Source organism: Rhinichthys klamathensis, unplaced genomic scaffold (assembly GCF_029890125.1).
Source record: "Rhinichthys klamathensis goyatoka isolate OS25496 unplaced genomic scaffold, OSU_Roscu_1.1 h1tg000352l_1, whole genome shotgun sequence".
Classification (NCBI taxonomy): Eukaryota; Metazoa; Chordata; class Actinopteri; order Cypriniformes; family Leuciscidae; genus Rhinichthys; species Rhinichthys klamathensis.
In genome coordinates, this window is record NW_026606863.1 from 682,501 (window position 1) to 702,949 (window position 20,449).

General features: G+C 42.1%; 1 protein-coding gene across 3 annotated transcripts in view; it reads left to right on the forward strand.

The window, feature by feature from the left end:
* Positions 1 to 20,449, forward strand: part of lyst (lysosomal trafficking regulator) — a 167,023-nt gene that overhangs the window by 42,678 nt on the left and 103,896 nt on the right. For all 3 annotated transcript variants that reach the window (XM_056232662.1, XM_056232663.1, XM_056232664.1), the window contains 5 exons: positions 3,496 to 3,682; positions 6,534 to 6,624; positions 7,149 to 9,234; positions 12,404 to 13,391; positions 16,921 to 17,082. In XM_056232662.1, the coding sequence (XP_056088637.1) occupies positions 3,496 to 3,682; positions 6,534 to 6,624; positions 7,149 to 9,234; positions 12,404 to 13,391; positions 16,921 to 17,082 (3,514 nt within the window). The remainder of the gene's footprint in view (positions 1 to 3,495; positions 3,683 to 6,533; positions 6,625 to 7,148; positions 9,235 to 12,403; positions 13,392 to 16,920; positions 17,083 to 20,449) is intronic.

Genomic DNA, 20,449 nt, shown 5'->3' on the forward strand with positions numbered 1-20,449 from the left:
CATCTGAACACCAGAGGGCGTCTCACACACACACACACACGCCAAATCATCTGAACACTAGAGGGCGTCTCACACACACACACACACACACACGCCAAATCATCTGAACACCAGAGGGCATCTCACACACACGCGCCAAATCATCTGAACACCAGAGGGCGTCTCACACACACACACACACACGCCAAATCATCTGAACACCAGAGGGCATCTCACACACACACACATGCCAAATCATCTGAACAACAGAGGGCGTCTCACACACACACACGCCAAAGCATCTGAACACCAGAGGGCATCTCACACACACACGCCAAATCATCTGAACACCAGAGGGCGTCTCACACACACACACACGCCAAATCATCTGAACACCAGAGGGCGTCTCACACACACACACACACACACACACACGGCAAGTCATCTGAACATCAGAGGGCATCTCTCACACACACGCGCCAAATCATCTGAACACCAGAGGGCGTCTCACACACACTCACACACACACACGCCAAATCATCTGAACACCAGAGGGCGTCTCACACACACTCACACACACACACACACGCCAAATCATCTGAACACCAGAGGGCGTCTCACACACACACACACACACACGGCAAGTCATCTGAACATCAGAGGGCGTCTCACACACACACGCGCCAAATCATCTGAACACCAGAGGGCGTCTCACACACACACGGCAAATCATCTGAACACCAGAGGGCGTCTCACACACACACACGCCAAATCATCTGAACACCAGAGGGCGTCTCACACACACACGGCAAATCATCTGAACACCAGAGGGCGTCACACACACTCACACAGCAAATCATCTGAACACCAGAGGGCGTCTCACACACACACACACACGCCAAATTATCTGAACACCAGAGGGCGTCTCACACACACACACACGGCAAATCATCTGAACACCAGAGGGCGTCACACACACACACACAGCAAATCATCTGAACACCAGAGGGCGTCTCACACACACACACACGCCAAATTATCTGAACACCAGAGGGCGTCACACACACACACACACGCCAAATCATCTGAACACCAGAGGGCGTCTCACACACACACACACGCCAAATCATCTGAACACCAGAGGGCGTCTCACACACACACACACGCCAAATCATCTGAACACCAGAGGGCGTCTCACACACACACACACGCCAAATCATCTGAACACCAGAGGGCGTCTCACACACACGCCAAATCATCTGAACACCAGAGGGCGTCTCACACACACACACACGCCAAATCATCTGAACACCAGAGGGCGTCTCACACACACACACACGCCAAATCATCTGAACACCAGAGGGCATCACACACACTCACACACACGCCAATTCATCTGAACACCAGAGGGCGTCTCACACACACACACGCCAAATATGCCCCGCAGAAGTTCAATAACACACATCATTCCAGGAAATCCCTATCGCTGAAGCTGATTAAACAGAAGATTGAAATGCTTTGATTTATTAAATGTTGTCTTTTGTTGGATAAGAGGTTCATAAATGCTTCATGTTTGGAAAGATGTTTGACGCGTGTTGCTTTTTCAAATGCACGTTATAACCGACTCAAACTCGCAGTGCTTTCAGACGGAGCCGCGTCTACTAATGATCACAGAGCCGTACGTCACTGACAAGCTGCGCATAACAAAAAAATAATTGCAGCCTTTGCGATTTCAAAATCGCGATAAGCCAAATCGGTTTAAGAGAGATTACATGGAAATTGTGATTAATCGTGCAGCCCTAGTTTTTAGGCTCTACTAGAACAGGCTCATGCCTGAAAGCTCATATACACATTATTTTCCCTCATATTCTCCATTGTTGCAGCTCCTCTCTTCCCAGTCTGTCAGTAACGCTCGGTTTAGTTCTAGTTCTTTTATTTAAAGCACATTTAAAAACAGTCTGAGGACTGACCAAAGTGCTGTACAAGTCAGATAAACAACAGAAAACTAAGTAACACATAATAAATAGTCAACATAATTTAAAAGCTAAAGAAAACAAATGGGTTTTCAAGAGAGATTTAAAAAGTGATAGGGAGGGAGCCGCCCCAAGTTGTGCTGGCGGCTCTTCCACAACCTTAAGAAGCTGTCAATCACAGCCGTCAATGACACGTCACACTCACGTTTTTATAGCATCAAATAACTAACTAAGACCAAACTTATTTAAAAAAATAACCACTTTATCTTACATGATAAAAACTACCTAAAATGACAGAAAACATCTTTGGAAAAAATTGATTTGAAGTGTAATTTGATTGGTTAGTTTGCCTCACGTCCCATTAGACTACATGGAGTGGGCGGGGTTTATGACCTATGCTGGGACCAGCCACCTGGGGGCGATCGAGACGCTTTGGCTTTACTATTCAGGACTTGTGCGGCACGCTTAGTGCATATCATTTATTACATTTCATTGATACATTTTTTAATGGTTAACTGCATTATTCAAATGACAGTCATCATCTTAACTGCACTCCTATAGAGAGCCTAAGCCCCTCCCCTCCGCTTCCGGCTCATGGGACCTTATTTCGGAAAAAATATGTATGGTAGTCAATGGCGAGAGACAACTTATCTTTTTATTCCGTCTGAACTGTGCCCTGAATTACACATATGATGTTTGTCAATTTAAAAGATAATTATGAAAGTCAAGAAAGTCGCAGTTTGTCATAAAACAGAAGAGTGACATTTAGTGTTATGTGAAAATCGCTCGATGAACTACATCTCCCGGGAAGCGAAACACCGAGCGAGATCCGCTGCTCGTGTGTGCAGTCTGGTACAAAACACTCGTAACGTTACGATTATAACGTAAGACTATAGAAACAATGACAGACGTTAGCTTCAGTAAAGTTAGCTTCATTCGTTGAGAGAAAGGTATGATGTCACATGTGCGCCTTTGGGGTTTGTAGTCTTTGTAATTACGTATTTTCACAGTTTTACATCAAACTGCAACTTTCTTGACTTTAAAATGTATCTTTTAAATTGACAAACATCATATGTGTAATTCAGGCCACAATTCAAACGAGATCAAAATGTTTGTTGTCTCTCGCCATTGACTACCATACAATATTTTTCCGAAATAAGGTCCCATGGTGAAGGGGAGGGACTTAGGCTCTCTATTCAAAGGCTGTTGCAGACTGCAAAATTATGTGTAAATATAAAAAACAGTGGCAGATTTTCTTGTACCTATAATGACTTTATGGAACATGAAACCATCTGAGCAGTTTCACTTGTTTTATTTATTGAGCAGTTTCACTTGTTTTATTTATTGAGCAGTTTCACTTGTTTTATTTCTTGAGCAGTTTCACTTGTTTTATTTCTTGAGCAGTTTCACTTGTTTTATTTCTTGTTAATTTAGACAAAAAGAGAACTTTGTAATGTATCTGAAACTAAAGCCCTGAGATTGTTTGAGTGCCCTAGCAGGTGATTCACACGCATTCTCGCTCTCGTTTTCTTTCCTCCATTAGCTCGGACATGAGTGGGGCCAGTAACACACTGGCTCGGGAGTTCCTGACGGATGTGCACCAGCTGTGTAGCGCCGTGGCCCAGCGGGCCGAGGACGAGGAGGAGAGTCACATGGTGGCTCTGGGAGAGTATCTGGTGCGCGGACGCGGATTCCTGCTCCTCAGCACCTTGGACTCTGTCATTGACCAGGTCGGTTAGATAAACTTCATTTCAATATACAGTAGTTAACATTTGAAGTGGATCAAAAAATTTCATCAAAGTTGTCCTAAGACTGTTCAAAATTCATGTGTAACTTTTGATGAAAGGTTTTTGATCCACTTCAAATGTTGACTACTGTATATTTTTAACCTTGATGGTCAAAAGTTTGGTATAATTAAGATTTTTTGAAAGAAGTCTCTTCTGCTCACCAATGCGGCATTTATTTGATCGAAAATTATTTAAATTTAAAATGGCTGTTTTCTATGTGAATATATTGTATGATGTAATTTATTCCTGTGATCAAAGCTGAATTTGGAACAGTCTTCAGTGTCACATGATCCTTCAGAAATCATTCTAATATGATGATTTGCTGCTCAGTTATTATCTATTATTGTTGATGATCATTATAAATTTAAGATTAAGATTGAAACATTCTAAATGTTTTACTGTCATTTTTGATCAATTTAATGCATCCTTGCTGAATAAAAGTATTAATTTCAATTTTTTTAAAAAGGTGTGTCTTTCACTACCATTTAAAAGTTTGGGGTATATAACGGTTTTCACACGAATATGAACTATTTTCAACATTAATAATAATCATAAATGTTTCGTGAGCATCAAATCATCATATTAGAGTGATTTCTGAAGGATCATGTGACACTGAAGACTGGAGTAATGATGCTGAAAATTCAGCTTTGATCACAGGAATAAATTACACTTTACTGTATATTCACATAGAAAACAGTTATTTTAAATTGTAAAAAATATTTCATCAAATAAATGCAGAAGATACTTTTCAAAAACATAAAAAAAAAAAAAAATCTTATTCCAAACTTTTGACCACCAGTGTTTGAGATTGTATTATTTACACATGTGATAGACAGAGAAGCAAGAAACAAAAGTAATACAGGGCAGAATTACACTTTTTAATTGTTACACTAAAAAAAGTAATTTAAATGTATTATTACCGGTATAAGGAATTGTCCATTTACTGAGGGAATGAATTCCTTTCCAATTGCTGCCGTTGTTCTGAAATAGCATGGCGATATGTGTCACAGTCAAACCAGAGCTTGACATTAGACCATTGTGTTCATTCATGCTGTATTATTTTTTTTAAATCTATTTTATGGCCTGCTTGCAGGCTTAATGAATGGGCCCTGGGAAATGTATTCTTGCTGTTTCTTTCTTGGTCTTTACTTGCAAACATGAGGAAATCTACTGGAACATCATTGCTTTAGAGCAGTGAAGCCCTAAGTGCAGACGTCCATCTCTCTCTAGACACACTGCAAGCGAGCAACACATTGTGACTGCAAAACTAGAAGACTCTTAGCAAGCAATGTTGTTTTTACATGCTTGAAATGCAGACTGCTTTGTTTATTGTAATGGGCAGTGTTTGTTGCTTTATTACAGTGCAGTGTTTGTTACAGTGTAGACCAGGATTATTATAGTTAACTAAAACTAAAACCATAAAAAAATTTTTTTGTTGAAGTGTAGACCAGGATTATTATAGTTAACTAAAACTAAAACCATAAAAAAATTTTTTTGTTGAAATACTTTAACTGAAATAAAATATAAGAAAACCTTAACATATTTCAGCTAGTTGCCAATGTAACATTTCTCATTTTCATTTAGTTCAACTTGATGGTCATAAATAACTACAACTAAAACTGAAATGAAGATGATAAAAGACTATATAGACATAAAAAAATAAAAAAACTAATGACAAAATCTCATCAAAACTACAAAAATTGAAATGGAAACAGAAAATGAAAAATAAATAATAAGAAAATAAATCTAAATATTAATAAAACTTTATATATATATATATATATATATATATATATATATATATATATAATATTTATTTATATATATATATATATATATATATATATATATATATATATATATATAACTAAAACTATAATAGCATTGGAATTATACTAAAATAACACTGACATTTCTTAACATAAATATTCTACTTATTAATTACCACAGGAAATAATTTCCACTCAGTTTACAATAAATGCAAAAATGCATTTATAATACAAGCAAACAGAGCTAGTTTTCTAGAGAAACGTGAATCTTGTATTTTTGCTTAAGCACTTGACATTTAAATTGTCTTTTCAAATGTTTTAAACTGATGCATGAGTCAAAATTAGTTTCTGTTAATCAGAATTTGGCATTATGTCGAAGAAAATGACCGGTGTATTTGATCCCATGTTTTCCCTCTCCTTCATTCTCTCTCTTTGAAGTGCGAGTTCTAATGAATCGTGTCTGGAGTGGTTCTTACTCACAAGACACAAGCCTTTTCTCTGAACTCGGCACTGCTTAGCTATCTCTCAACACAACATCAATCGCCTGTGTGTTTGCATAGTAGTGGCTCAATATGGCTCCTCAGCCACTTTGCTAATTACCTCATGAGTTTTCTGCCAGATGCGTGTTTACCCGGGGTCACACAGCACTGTGGCAGGCAGCCCCTTGTATTTGCTTTTAATTCACACGTTTCAGAGTGCTTTCTCTTCTCCTTGTGAGGAATGCTTTCTTGCTGAGGGTGGAGCCAGTATTTAGAGACCTCATGTCCAACAAACCTGTGTTTTCCTGAAGCCATTGGAAGGAAAACCTTCAGATACAGTTTTTGTTGTCTGTAATTGTCCATCTTTTGCACAGCGCTGGTAACTAGCTTGCCAAGAGAGGCATGGTACTATGAAGCAGAAGTGAGAAAAGTAATCTGCTTCTAGGTGGCCTTCAACACTAGGAGACTGTTTTTGATTGGATTTGTAGGGACATGGTCAAGAATTCTGTTTAAATCCAGAATTAACCTCTCAAACCTTTTACTTAGGAGTTGACCTGTCGGGAAGAGCTGCTTACACTCTTGTTGTCTCTACTACCTCTGGTCTGGAAGATTCCCGTTCAGGAGGAGAAAGCACCAGGTGAGAGTCACTATGAAGCCCTTTAATAATGCATCCTTTTAACAATCTTAATTTTGAGAATGCACTAGAGGTATACTGTAACCCACCTTGAACTTTGAATTAAATAATTATGTGTAATATTAAATGGCATCCTGGCATTGCATTCAGTTGGAAATTTGATATACTTCTACATGATATGTTTTATAAAGCATATGATGGTGGTGTTCTTGCGAGGATGCCATGAATTGTTAAGTACCTGCCTGCAAGAACAACAAGTGAAACCATGAGATGGCTTTAATTATGAAACAGTACAGTTAAAGGATGATGGAAAGGATAAGAGTTTTCATTGAGCTTTAGACCTAAGGTATTTAGTGCAGGCATGCTAATCTTTTCTAGCAGCTGCTTTCCACATTGTTGAGTTATTAGTTCCCGTAATTGTGTTGTAAACACACCTCTGGAGGTCATCATGAAATGCTCTTATAAAACCTGGTTGTATAACTGGTTTAAACCTCTTCCTTTCCTACTCTGCTTTTTTAATATCTTAGATTTCACCCTGCCTTCACTACTTGAGGTGTTTCTATGCCAAGAGGGAAAGACCATCCCTCAGAAGGCGGGGCAAGATAGATGTGATGTGCAGAACTCTGGGAAGCGTTTATCTGGCTCCTGGAAGTCACGGCGTTCACGCAGAACTGCTCAGCGATACTCTGTAAAGGATGCACGCAAATCTCAGCTTTCCACGTCAGATTCTGAAGCCAACTCTGACGATAAAACCACAAACACTGGGAGCAAGCATCGCAGATTCCAAAGTTCGGCCATTCGTGTAAGTTGCCAGCTTCACCAGTCCAACAATTCATCACAACCAGCATTGCAACATCCCACTCTCGAAGCCATGAGCACCATTGAGCCATCCCAACCTCACGTGAGACTATTTGGATCTCACACACTGGATCCTAACATGCTAACAGACCCGACAACTCTTTCAATTTTCAACCGAATGGAGAACTCGCCTTTTGACCTTTGCCATGTCCTCCTCTCCCTTCTGGAAAAGGTCTGCAAATTTGACATGACCATCAATCATAACCCAGGCTTGGCAGTCAGCGTCGTTCCCACGCTCACAGAGATACTCTCAGAGTTTGGTGACTGCTGTTGTCCGGGTGGTGGAGGTGGGATCGATGAGCTAGCTGGAGGCTGGACTGAGGAGCCAATTGCACTTGTTCAAAGAATGCTTTTACGCACCATTCTGCACTTGTTGTTTGTAGATGTGGGTCAAAATGAAACGCTGCCTGATAATCTGCGTCGAAGCTTGACTGACCTCCTCAGAGCAACATTAAAGATCCGTACCTGTTTGGAAAGGCAAGCTGACCCTTTCGCTCCAAGGCCAAAGAAGACTCTGCAAGAGATACAAGAAGATTTTTCCTTTTCAAGGTTTCGCCATCGGGCTTTGCTACTGCCAGAACTTTTGGAGGGTGTCCTACAACTTCTACTGGGTTGCTTGCAAGCCTCTGCTTCCAACCCTTTCTTTTTCAGTCAGTCTCTTGAATTAGTTCATGAATTTGTGCAACACCGTGGCTTGGAGCTTTTCGAGGCAACAGCTCTGCGCCTTGAGGCCTTAGCAGAACCTCGAGATTCAGAAATCGGCAATGAGGCATCAGAGCACCTGCGTTGTCTGATAGCCGATGTACTTAAGATAATCAGTGCCGTGAAGAGAGCCAAGTCGGAGCAGCTACACCAGTCTGTTTGTGCACGCCGTCGACACCGTCGCTGCGAATACTCCCACTTTTTGCACCATCATCGTGACCTCTCAGGACTGCCAGTATCCGCTTTCAAGCAAGCAGCACGACTTAATCCCTTTGAGGAGGACTCTGAAGGTCATGACGGAGAAGTGCGTTACCCTGAACGCTGTTGTTGCCTTGCGGCTTGTGCCCACCAGTGTTTGCGTCTTTTTCAACGCCTTTCGCCCTCGGGTCCTGCCGTGTTGCAGGTGCTTGCAGGAGTTCAAGCTGTTGGCATCTGTTGCTGCATGGATCCAAGATCTGTAATAGGACCCATGCTCCGAGCATTTCAGGCTCCAGGACTGCGGAGCTACCAATCCCATGTTTTGAGTGTCCTTAGTAGACTTGTCTTAGAACAACTTGGAGGTGGTCAGCCCTCTGAAAAGGCCAAGCTTGCCTCCTGCAACATCTGCACTTTGGATAGCAGCCAGTTACCTGGGCTTGATGAGACTCTACAAGGCTACGGACCTAAGAAGGAATTGAACTTATCCACATCCCCATCTCCATCTTATCGTTTCCAAGGTATCCTGCCCAGTGGAGGAGCTGAAGATATGCTATGGAAGTGGGATGCTTTAGAGGCCTATCAGGAGCTTGTGTTTGGGGAGGACCGGCATTTGAGTCAACAGATTGCCAGTCATGTATGCCAGCTGACTTTGCGAGGCAATGCAGTTGTGCAGTGGCAACTCTACACTCATATTTTTAACCCTGTGCTACAGCGGGGTGTGGAACTGAGCCATCATGCCCAGCAACTTGGTGTGACAACTACTTGTAGCCATGTTTGCAGCTACCATAGCCATTGCCTCCCAGTTGAGGTACTGCTGGTTTATCTTCAGACTCTGCCTGCTCTGCTCAAGTCAAGGTATGATTGTATTTCCTCTATTTCTTTTTCTTATTATTATTCACTGTTGTTTAGGTTCTTTAAATCAGCCTTTAAAGTCCCCCTGTGGTGAAAATCAAGCGTTTAATGTTTTTTATATGTCTTTGTGGTGTTTTTAATATGCTTTAAGACAAACCATGTGCAAAGTCATAAGTCGACAGCATTGCTGAGTATTTTCTCCTTAAAACGGCAGTGAACCAAAAACAGTTGCAAAAACGCGGTTTGAAATCGCTGGTGTTTCTGACGTCACCATCTACCTTGTAACCAATCAGATCAATGTGTGATCGTCAACACTGGGATCTCTGAGCTGTGTGAGTGAGTGGAGGTGGGGGTCATTTGCATATATTTGCATGCCAGCAGCCATATCACTCTGTAGCCCAAGACTGGTTGCCCACTGAAGCTAAGCAGGGTTGAGCCTGGTTAGTACCTGGATGGGAGTTCAATACATAATTTTTTTATTATTAATACATATTTTATTAATATAGGCAAATAAAAAGTGATGTGAAAAAAAAGCCTGTGAGACCATGGTAAAATTGTGTTTGGTCAGTTTAGTCATATTCTACAGTAATTGTAGGCCTACATGTTTAATGAACAAAACGAAAAAATATTGACATCTCTCAGTAACATAGCATTAAAGTGTCCCTTTAGTCTTCTTTAGAGTCATCATCATCTTCCTCCTCAGACGTCTCCTTCTCATCTTCAAGTTAGGTCTTTCTCTTCTTGGCTGTTGTTTGCATTTCAGAAACTTAGGAAATTGACAGCGGCCCACACAAACACACACGCCTATTAACTCGATAATAAAGCCGTAAAGTGGGCTATCTTTCAACTCAGGACAGCGCCACTTCTCACAAAATAGAGATAGGATTGGAGATGAAAAGTTAAACTGACACGTAATCGAGCTCCGGAGCACCCACGGTATCGGCGCCTATCCTCGCGGCTGCTAAAACTAGCTATCTAGCCAACGCAAAACACAACTTCAAGCTAGTAATTCACTTAATTGCACATCCAAACGTAGTCCTTGAAAGGTCTTCCCTTTTTGGCCGATCACATGGACGTTTTTGAATAGAGCAGATAGCCTTTATTGCCACACTCTGCTCCTGGGGTCCTGTCTTAGCCAGCTGTATGGCAGTGCACTTGATATGAGACTTGGATGACTCGTGGTCTTTTATTGCCTCTAATTTAAGGTTTAGTTGTTCCTCTAACGAACGAATTGTTTGCATTTTCTGATGACGCGTAGGTTCGACAGTAAGTACAGTGCATGGACTGGTCGTCGGGAAGGTAGGCTAACCATTCCCTTGTTTTCCCTTCGTCATCAATGCACCACTTGTTCGAAAAGTACCTTCTCTTTTTCTTTACTTCGCCCTCAACAGTTTGTACATTCATAGCTACTGCTGACTCCGCGGCAGGCCTCTTAACACCGGGGATATGTCGGCACATTTTTTTAACCGATAATTTTCCTTTCGTCTGTACCTCAGCTCAGCTAAATGTGTCACGGTCCGTTCAGCGCCGTGAAACACGAACTATCGCTGTGTCCGTGTGCTGTGTCCGTGACACACAGCGCTGAAAACCAAATGAGTTACTCGACAAAAGTGCATTATTGTTACTTAGCAACAGCATTCTTTGACAAAAGCTGTCCAATCCATTACAAGGAATGTTTTAAGTGGTAACAAATAAAAATAAGTTTTACAATCCATCCACCACTGTGGCTGGTATACAAGGCAAAGTCACCCGCCACTTTGAAAAAGTACCCGCCATTGGCTGGTGATAATTTCCCACCCTGGTCCTAACACCCCAGTTTAGTGACAGGGACACTATACTCTCAAAGAGCATCGTCCTTCGGATGAGACGTTAAACCGAGGCCCTGACTCTGTGGTCATAAGAAATCCTGGCCAAATTTGCCCATTGGCCTCTGTCCATCATGGCCTCCTAATCATCCCCATATAAACTGATTGGCTTCATCACTCTGTCTCCTCTCCACCAGTAAGCTGGTGTGTGGTGGGCGTTCTGGAGCAATATGGCTGCCGTCGCATCATCCAGGTGGAGCTGCACATTGGTGGTGGTTGAGGAGATACCCACTTCTATATGTAAAGTAGGGTTGGCTGATAGACATCACGATGTTTAGATGGCATCGGCTAAACATCGTGATGTCCCCCCCCCGTTTCAAATATGTGTAAGTGAGTTTGTTTTGTCGTTTAAAAAAACTTTATAAATTATCTTGATCTGTAACGTGAGATGGGTGCCGTGTTTGGGCCTCAGTTCAGAGATTTCTGTCTGTTGGATTTATTACAGCGGATTTATTCATCAGTTTCTCCCGAAATACATGAAAGTAAGTGGCCGGTGAACTGTGAGAAAAATAGAGTTGACTTTATAATTATTTACACTGTGTCTCTCTGATATGAATAAAAACCGCCGTCAAATATATTTGAATGGGTTGTTATTGCTGCTTCCATAGACACCATTGTGTATTTTACAAACTATAAGTGTATTTTTTTGCTATAAATTATATGTATTTAAATGTCTGAAACCTAAAATAAAAGATTATGTGGTTAAAAACACTGAACAGTTGTGATATAGCCTATGACAAGCGCTGAGCGCGTCCGTCTTTGGCTCAGCGCCAGCCATAGCGCGAAAGCACGCAGTTTGAATCTGGCAGTTCTGTCACGTCACTGTACATTCGCTCATAGTGCTCGGCTGCTGCAGAGCGTGCCGAAATCGAAATTGCTGATGAGATATAGAGGAAAATATCTAGTGGAAAATGAGAATATTACGAAAATACCTCCCCTCCCGATGTAATCGTCCATCGCGATGTTACACTGTAGACATCGTCTGATGCCAAATTGGTAGACATCGCCCAACCCTAATGTAAAGCGCTTTGAGTACCAAGAAAAGTGCTATATAAATGTAACATATTATTATTATATTTATAATACCGCATATACTAAATGAGGCAAGGGTGTAGAGTTACCTTTAAGCTATTTTAAGTCATGAAGAAATTTTCTTTCAAAGAAAAAAACCGTTTAAATATGTCATTTTGGTGATCAAAGATGAGTTTTAAGTGATAAAATGATTGACTACCGGGGGACTTTAAAATAAACTCTGATTCCAGTGTGTTTACTGAATTTATAACTTCTGGTGTTTTGTTTCCACTCAGCCGGGTGGTACGCGACCTGTTCCTGAGTTGTAACGGGCTGAACCAGGTCACAGAGTTGATCTACTTGGACTGCACTCGTCCATGGGTGCTAAAAGTGTTCGAGACGCTTATCTTGAATGCGTGGCACCATCACACAGAATCTGCCGTGCATGAGCTAGAAAGAGCAGAAGCTCAGGAGAGGGAAGCTGTCCTTGGACTGTTCGAGGAATTGAGTTCACGTGGGGCTGGTGACGTTCCCCAGAGCCTCACTAAGTTTTACGAAGGCTTGAAAGAGGCATGCCCTCACCCAAAGGGCAAAAGTGGAACAAGTGCAGTAGGACATAACCGGGGTGAGGCACATTTGAACACAATCAACCTTTTTCTGTGCGTCGCCTTCCTATGCGTGAGCAAGGAGCCGGACTCCGACAGAGACTCTGCAAATGACTCTGAAGACACTTCCGGATATGATAGTACAGCTAGTGAACCATTGGGTGGGCGTCTACCTTGCCTTTCCCCAGACAATGTGGCTCTTCCCTCTAAAGAGCAGGTGAGGAGAGCTGCCGATGTTTGGTCAGTTTGTCGTTGGGTGTACATGGCCAGTCCAGTGTTTCAGAGGCAGTTCTTCAGACTGGGAGGACTAGATGTCTGTTCACGTCTAATGACGATGGTCATCCAGAAACTCACATCTAAAAACAAAGACTGCAAACTTAAGAAAAAGAGGGAGAGTAAAGGCAAAAGCAGTCCACCTCATGTAGACTCTCCCTCTCAAGCTCTTACAGGGCAGTTTGACAATATACCGACAACTGCAGGTACAGCGGAAACTCAACAGCGTGAACTAAGTGACACTCTCAGCCCCTCTTATGTCGAAAGCAAGTTAAGTGACCCAACGCACAGGCTTGAAGAGGAATGGCCGCTCCAGAGTATACGACTGCTGGAGGCTCTTTTGGCCATTTGCCTCCACAGTGCCAATTCAGCCCTACAGAGACTTGAACCAGACCTTTCCTTTCAGGTACAGTTGACATACATACTAGCTCTGTTTCAAACGCTAGTGATCTGAATAATAAGAGGATGTTCACACATTTGAACACAAGAATGAGTCCTGTGTGAACGGCTTGCTCGGAAGACTCAACAGTTGATTTCAGAAGTGTGAAATTAGCTAAGTGTGATATGTTGTAAAGCTAACAACTTAATACCCTAAAGCCCAAAGTATACTTCAGCTAAGTGTATTCGTACAGCTCAATGCACAGCCTTTCAGTGTATACTACATTTGATAGTGAGCACAAACACTTAAAGGGATACTCCACTTTTTTTGGAAATAGGCTCATTTTACAACTCCCCCAGAGTTAAACTGTTGAGTTTTACCGTTTTCGAATCCATTCAGCCGATCTCCGGGTCTGACGGTACCACTTTTAGCATAGCTTAGCATAGATCATTGAAGTGGACAAGACCATTAGCATCTCTCTCAAAAAAATGACCAAAGAGTTTAGATATTTTTCCTATTTAAAACTTGACTCTTCTGTAGTTACATCGTGCACTAAGACCGACGGAAAATGTAAAGTTGCGATTTTCTAGGCTGATATGGCTAGGAACTATACTCTCATTCCTGCGTAGTAATCAAGAAACTTTGCTGCCGTACCATGAGTGCAGCAGGCGCAATGATATTATGCAGCGCAAACACAAACTTATATGGTCACGCAGGAAGTAACCTAGCTGGGGACTATTTTCAGGCATTGCGGCATATTACGCCTGCTGCAGACATGGTACGGCAGCAAAGTTTCTTGATTATTACGCAGGAATGAGAGTATAGTTCCTAGCCATATCAGCCTAGAAAATTGCAACTTTACATTTTCCGTCGGTCTTAGTGCACGATGTAACTACAGAAGAGTCAAGTTTTAAATAGGAAAAATATTGAAACTCTTTGGTCATTTTTTTGAGAAAGATGCTAATGGTCTTGTCCACTTCAATGATCTATGCTAAGCTATGCTAAAAGTGGTACCGTCAGACCCGGAGATCGGCTGAATGGATTCAAAAACGGTAAAACTCAACTGTTTAACTCTGGGGGAGTTGTAAAATGAGCCTATTTCCCAAAAAAGTGGAGTATCCCTTTAACACATGCTCACTGGAAAGTTTCATTCTTGTCCAGTGTCTGCGCTATTTCTCTCCAGAAGTTATCACCGATAAAAAATGTCTTAGACTTCATTAAAATTCCATCAAAATCTCTAATTACCCGTCATTTAAATTTTAATGATGAAAAGCTTTTGTTTTTGTTTAAATTCACTTTTAAATTTTTTATCATGATCTTCCAGGACGAGCATATAGCAATATACGAGCAATATAAATTATGCATTTGTTTGTTTATGAAGAGATCAGATAAACAGAAACTGTTCGTAATTTTTTGTGTTTAACTCCACATGAAGCAGATGAATGTACTTTTTTCCTGTAGTAAAACACAACATTTTGTGCCTGAACAGGCAACACAATATTACAAAATACAATAGCTTGTTTTCATATGACGTCACGCCACTGCGTTGCCATGGTGCAAAATGCAAATGGAGGGCAGGAAGTGATTTGCTGTATTTAGAAAGCACTATAACAAACTCAAAATGCCTATGTTTTGCGTCGTTTATGGTAACTTAAATCGATCAAACCACGAGGAGTTTTTATCATGTACCAAAAGTTGTTGTTCATAAGGGGGGAAAATGCAAGAAATTGACCGAAAAACTCAGGAAAACCGGCTTGCAAACCTACGTCTGCGGTCGGGAGGAGCCGAATGGGAAAATGCCCGTGTGTCAGTGATCACTTCGTCAACGGTGAGTTAAAGGGGTGATGAACTGAGAAATCAAATTTTCCTTGAGCTTTTGACATCTAAGAGGTCATCATATTATAAGAATATCCTGTAAGTTTCAGAACTGAAAACGTCCTTGTTAGTCCAATAAAAGCTTTTATTGACACCAGGCTCAGCAAACGACTCGTTTTTCAAAGTGGGGAACTATGACGACAAAGAGGATAAAACACCACCCCCCGCAGAAGAAGATCAACGCCTACTTCAACGCGGCCGGTTTAGCCCCGCCCACCGATTCGCGCATTACACGAAACTCATTATAATATGCAAAACTGTTATCCACTCACAGCAGTGGGCGTTTACTTCCAAGTCTTCAATGCGAGACGCCCATAAAAACCGAGCGTTTTTGAGCTAGGCTAAAAACTAGGGTAGAAACTAGCCTATTACTTATTTATTTTGATGTTTCTGAATGTAAAAACCAAGCGAACGTCATAAGTTGACCTCAGACAGCAATATAAAAAAATGTAAAAAGCCAGTTCATGACCCCTTTAATACAACTTAAGTGGCTATGTTTGTGTAACGTGTAACGTTTCCGAACTTTGTAAAGTCAAAGTATGTCTGTAAGACGAGGTAGTTACTGATATCTACCGCCTCGATGGCAGGAAGATCTTTCAATTCAGTTGAAAAATCGCTCCTCTTCATAACGTAAGGATCACGTCCAACATATGTTTGATTTTTTTGTTTATATCTTTCTCTTGTAATAGCGTGTAAAGTAGTACAGTACGGACTTTCCTCCATCTCGTCCATTGCGCTCTTCACTCCCTGCCTTCCATCTGAATTCCGCGCGTCATCATAATCACGTGACTGAAACCCAGGTATTACGATTAAAATATGAACAAAACACGAGCTTAACTATCCTCAGTTGACTTTCTGTATCTGCCTGAACTCAAAACCTCCTCCTGGTCCGCATGGACTTAAACTGGGTGTTCGCATGTGCATAATCACTGTACCGATTGTAAACTTTTAGGCTTAATAAGCATACTGTACATATGTAGTCAAGTCAGCTTTATTTCTATAGCGGTTTTTACAATATAGATTGTTTTAAAGCAGCTTTACAGTGATAACAGGAAAATAATGCAACAAAGTTTGTTTATGCTGTACAGCAGATCTAGAAGAAAATGGCGTCAAAGTCCAGTTCAGTGATGGTTCATTTTTGTTGTAAAAAAGTTATTAATTTAGTAAATTTATATATATAGCCGCTCTGTCTGGAGAAAACAGTGATGTCATCGTCCAGCTCAGTTCAGTTCTCATATAATGGTGTGAATGCAGGCAGATCAATAATATTGTTGAATATTAAATGTTCCCAACTAAGCAAGCCAAAAGCGACAGTGGCAAGGAACCAAAACACCATCAGTGACAGAACGGAGAAAAAAACCTTGTGAGAAACCAGGCTCAGTCGCTCCGTTCTCCTCTGGCCAACGAACAAACAGTGTATGATTATGATTCATGCAACATTATAGGTCAGAACAATATCCAAAGCATCATAATTTTTCTTTTCACTGTGCTCATTGCACTGTGATTACCTTCTTTATAAGGGTGTATAAATGTGATGTTGCATTAGGAGTGTGTCTTAATAATGCTTTAAAATACAGGGACTGTCTATGTATGCAAACTACGAGCTATTTATTGACATTTTGAAGCGAGTGATGATGTCTTATTCTCTATGAGTGTAATTTCCCCACGCTCTATCCCATAGCTGCAGTCTGTGGATGAGACCCTGTGTGAGGTCAGGGATCAGCTCTCTCGATCTGGAGTCGTGAACTCTGAACTGGCAGTTCCTCTGTTTGATTCCTTACTACGTGTGGCACTGGCTGAGATGTTCTGCAGTCCAGATGTCATCGAGGAGAAACCTGACAAGGTAATTTGGTTGCTTGTTTAATAAATCTGTGTTGTCCCTGTCAGAGGTATGCTTGGTGAAGGGCACATGTGTTCCTGTGCTGTACAGGTTTAAAGGGTTAGTTCACCCAAAAATTAAAATGATGTCATTAATGACTCTCCCTCATGTCGCTCCAAGCCCGTAAGACCTCCGTTCATCTTCGGGACACAGTTTAAGATATTTTAGATTTAGTCCGAGAGCTTTCTGTCCCTCCATTGTAAATGTGTGTACGGTATACTGTCCTTGTCCAGAAAGGGAATAAAGACATCATCAAAGTAGTCCATGTGACATCAGTGGGTTAGTTAGAGTGTGTTGAAGCATCGAAAATACATTTTGCTCCAAAAATAACAAAAACTACGACTTTATTCAGCATTGTATTGTGTTCCGGTTCTGTTGTGGATCCGCGTTCAGTGCCGCCGCTGACGTGTGTGTGTGTGTGTGTGTGTGTGTGTGTATTCTGGTTCTGTTGTGGATCCGCGTTCAGTGCCGCTGCTGACGTGTGTCTGGTGTGTGTGTGTGTGTGTGTGTGTGTATTCTGGTTCTGTTGTGGATCCGCGTTCAGTGCCGCTGCTGACGTAAGACGCTGCTGACGTGTGTCTGGTGTGTGTGTGTGTGTGTATTCTGGTTCTGTTGTGGATCCGCGTTCAGTGCCGCCGCTGACGTAAGACGCTGCTGACGTGTGTCTGGTGTGTCTGGTGTGTGTGTGTGTGTGTATTCTGGTTCTGTTGTGGATCCGCGTTCAGTGCCGCTGCTGACGTGTGTCTGGTGTGTGTGTGTGTGTGTGTGTGTGTGTGTGTGTGTGTGTGTGTGTGTGTGTGTGTGTGTGTGTGTGTGTGTGTGTGTATTCTGGTTCTGTTGTGGATCCGCGTTCAGTGCCGCTGCTGACGTAAGACGCTGCTGACGTGTCTCTGGTGCGTCCGTGTATTGGGGTTCAAATAAATATGGCTGGGCAAAAATATGCAAGTCTTCCTCTGTGTGGAAATCCTTACGCCCGTTTCACACATACTCCGTTTGCAGTGCGTATGCGGTGCGTATTTTTTTCCGTACCCATGTTAACAGGTGAGAGCTTTCACACTGCACGCAGATGCAGTCCGTCGATCCGTTCCAGTTGCGGTGCGTATACAGCAGTGCAGAGATCGTTTCCGCACCGAGTCTATTTTTGCTGTGCTGCAAACGCTGAATTAAAGTGACAGCGCACGGTTCGTGGTCAAAATGAACACAGACTGACCTGAATGTAGTAGGTTAATTTCACCATAAATGCATTTAATTCAATAAAATGTAGTAATCTCACCATAAATGTATTTAATTAAATTAAATGTAACCATAAATGCATTAAATTAAATACTACTATTTTTCATAGTCATCTTTTTACTTTAAGACCGGGGTAAAGCAAGAATTTACTTCAAGGCCACATAATGAACGACACTCGTCTCATTCGTTGAGGTGGAAAAACAAGTTATTTGTGACATGCAAGATTTATTGTATAAATATTTAAATTATGCAAAAGAAAAGGTATGAGTCTGCTGTTTTTGTTAATATAAGTACATGGTTAAATATGTTACCACTTGCTTGAGCAACTTAATATATAATCTATATAAAAGTAATGCATTGAATAATACGTTGTTTAAAATGTGTTTAAACGTGAATATGTCTATTAAAGAGTGTATACGTGTAGTAGCTTACCAACGAGAATCGCACTGGAGGCAAAAACTTTTTTTAAATAAAAGTTGCTGATGACTTGATTTGATTGATGATTTTTTAAAATACAAATAGTGAGTAAATGTGTTTCGCACTGCAAACGCACGCAGCATATGTGAAAGCACTATAGCGCGTGCTGCTCCTGTACCGCATACGCACCGCAACACGCACCGCATACGCACTGCACACGGAGTATGTGTGAAACGGGCGTTAGACATGTTTGCGAAGATTGTTTTGTTTCCAGCGTGCGTCTCCCTCAGGCCCCGTCCACACTACTGCGTTTTCGTTTAAAAACGGAGACCTTTTGCTACGTTTGCACCTCCCGTCCACACTAAAACTGCAAAAACGGAGACCCAAAACGGAGAAGTTTAGAAACGCTGCCGATCCGTTCTTCGTTTTGAATCTCCGGAGGGCGTTTTAGTGTAGACGGGTCAAAACGGAGGACTTCAGAAACGATGACGTAGTAGAGGCTCACGCTCGGCTCTATGATTGGGTGTCATCAGTCATGGCGTATATCTTTGCTAGCAGCTGTTGTACAAGTAAATTCTGCATTTTACAACGCTATAACTGCCTACATGCGCCGGAGTCAAGCTATTATTCGAGCGATCTGTGACATTTCCCGTGTGCAGCGGCGGCGTTGACCGTACGGATCGTCGGTTTGGGGTTTACCCAGAGCATGGTGGAATCATTTTATCAATGAAGTTGTGTTTACACCGGCACGCGCATGCCCAGTGTTGGTGAATGGTCACGTGATCCGCGTTTTCAGCCGTTTTAATTTGGACGGAGATCAATTCTAATACGCAGCTAAAACGCTGGTGTGGACGGAGATCGTATTCGTTTTAATTATCTGTTTCTAAACTAAAACGCAGTAGTGTGGATGGAGCCTCAGACTGTAAACGAAGCTCGGGCGCACCAGACACACGTCAGCAGCGTCTTACGTCAGCGGCGGCACTGAACGCGGATCCACAACAGAACCAGAATACACACACACACACACACACACACACACACACCAGACACACGTCAGCAGCGTCTTACGTCAGCGGCGGCACTGAACGCGGATCCACAACAGAACCAGAATACACACACACACACACACACACACACACACACCAGACACACGTCAGCAGCGTCTTACGTCAGCGGCGGCACTGAACGCGGATCCACAACAGAACCAGAATACACACACACACACACACACACACACACACACACACCAGACACACGTCAGCAGCGTCTTACGTCAGCGGCGGCACTGAACGCGGATCCACAACAGAACCAGAATACACACACACACACACACACACACACACACCAGACACACGTCAGCAGCGTCTTACGTCAGCGGCGGCACTGAACGCGGATCCACAACAGAACCAGAATACACACACACACACACACACACACACACACACACACACACACACCAGACACACGTCAGCAGCGTCTTACGTCAGCGGCGGCACTGAACGCGGATCATCACATTGTTTTCAACACATCGCAAAGTTGCGTGTTTGGAACGACAGATCTCGACCTGTGGCATATAGTTTCTTTTTTGCATGACATGTGGACTTAATAATTCCTTATCTTGAGGAAAATAAGCAAGCTGGCATTCAGTACAGTCTATATATTTTATTTCGAATATATACAA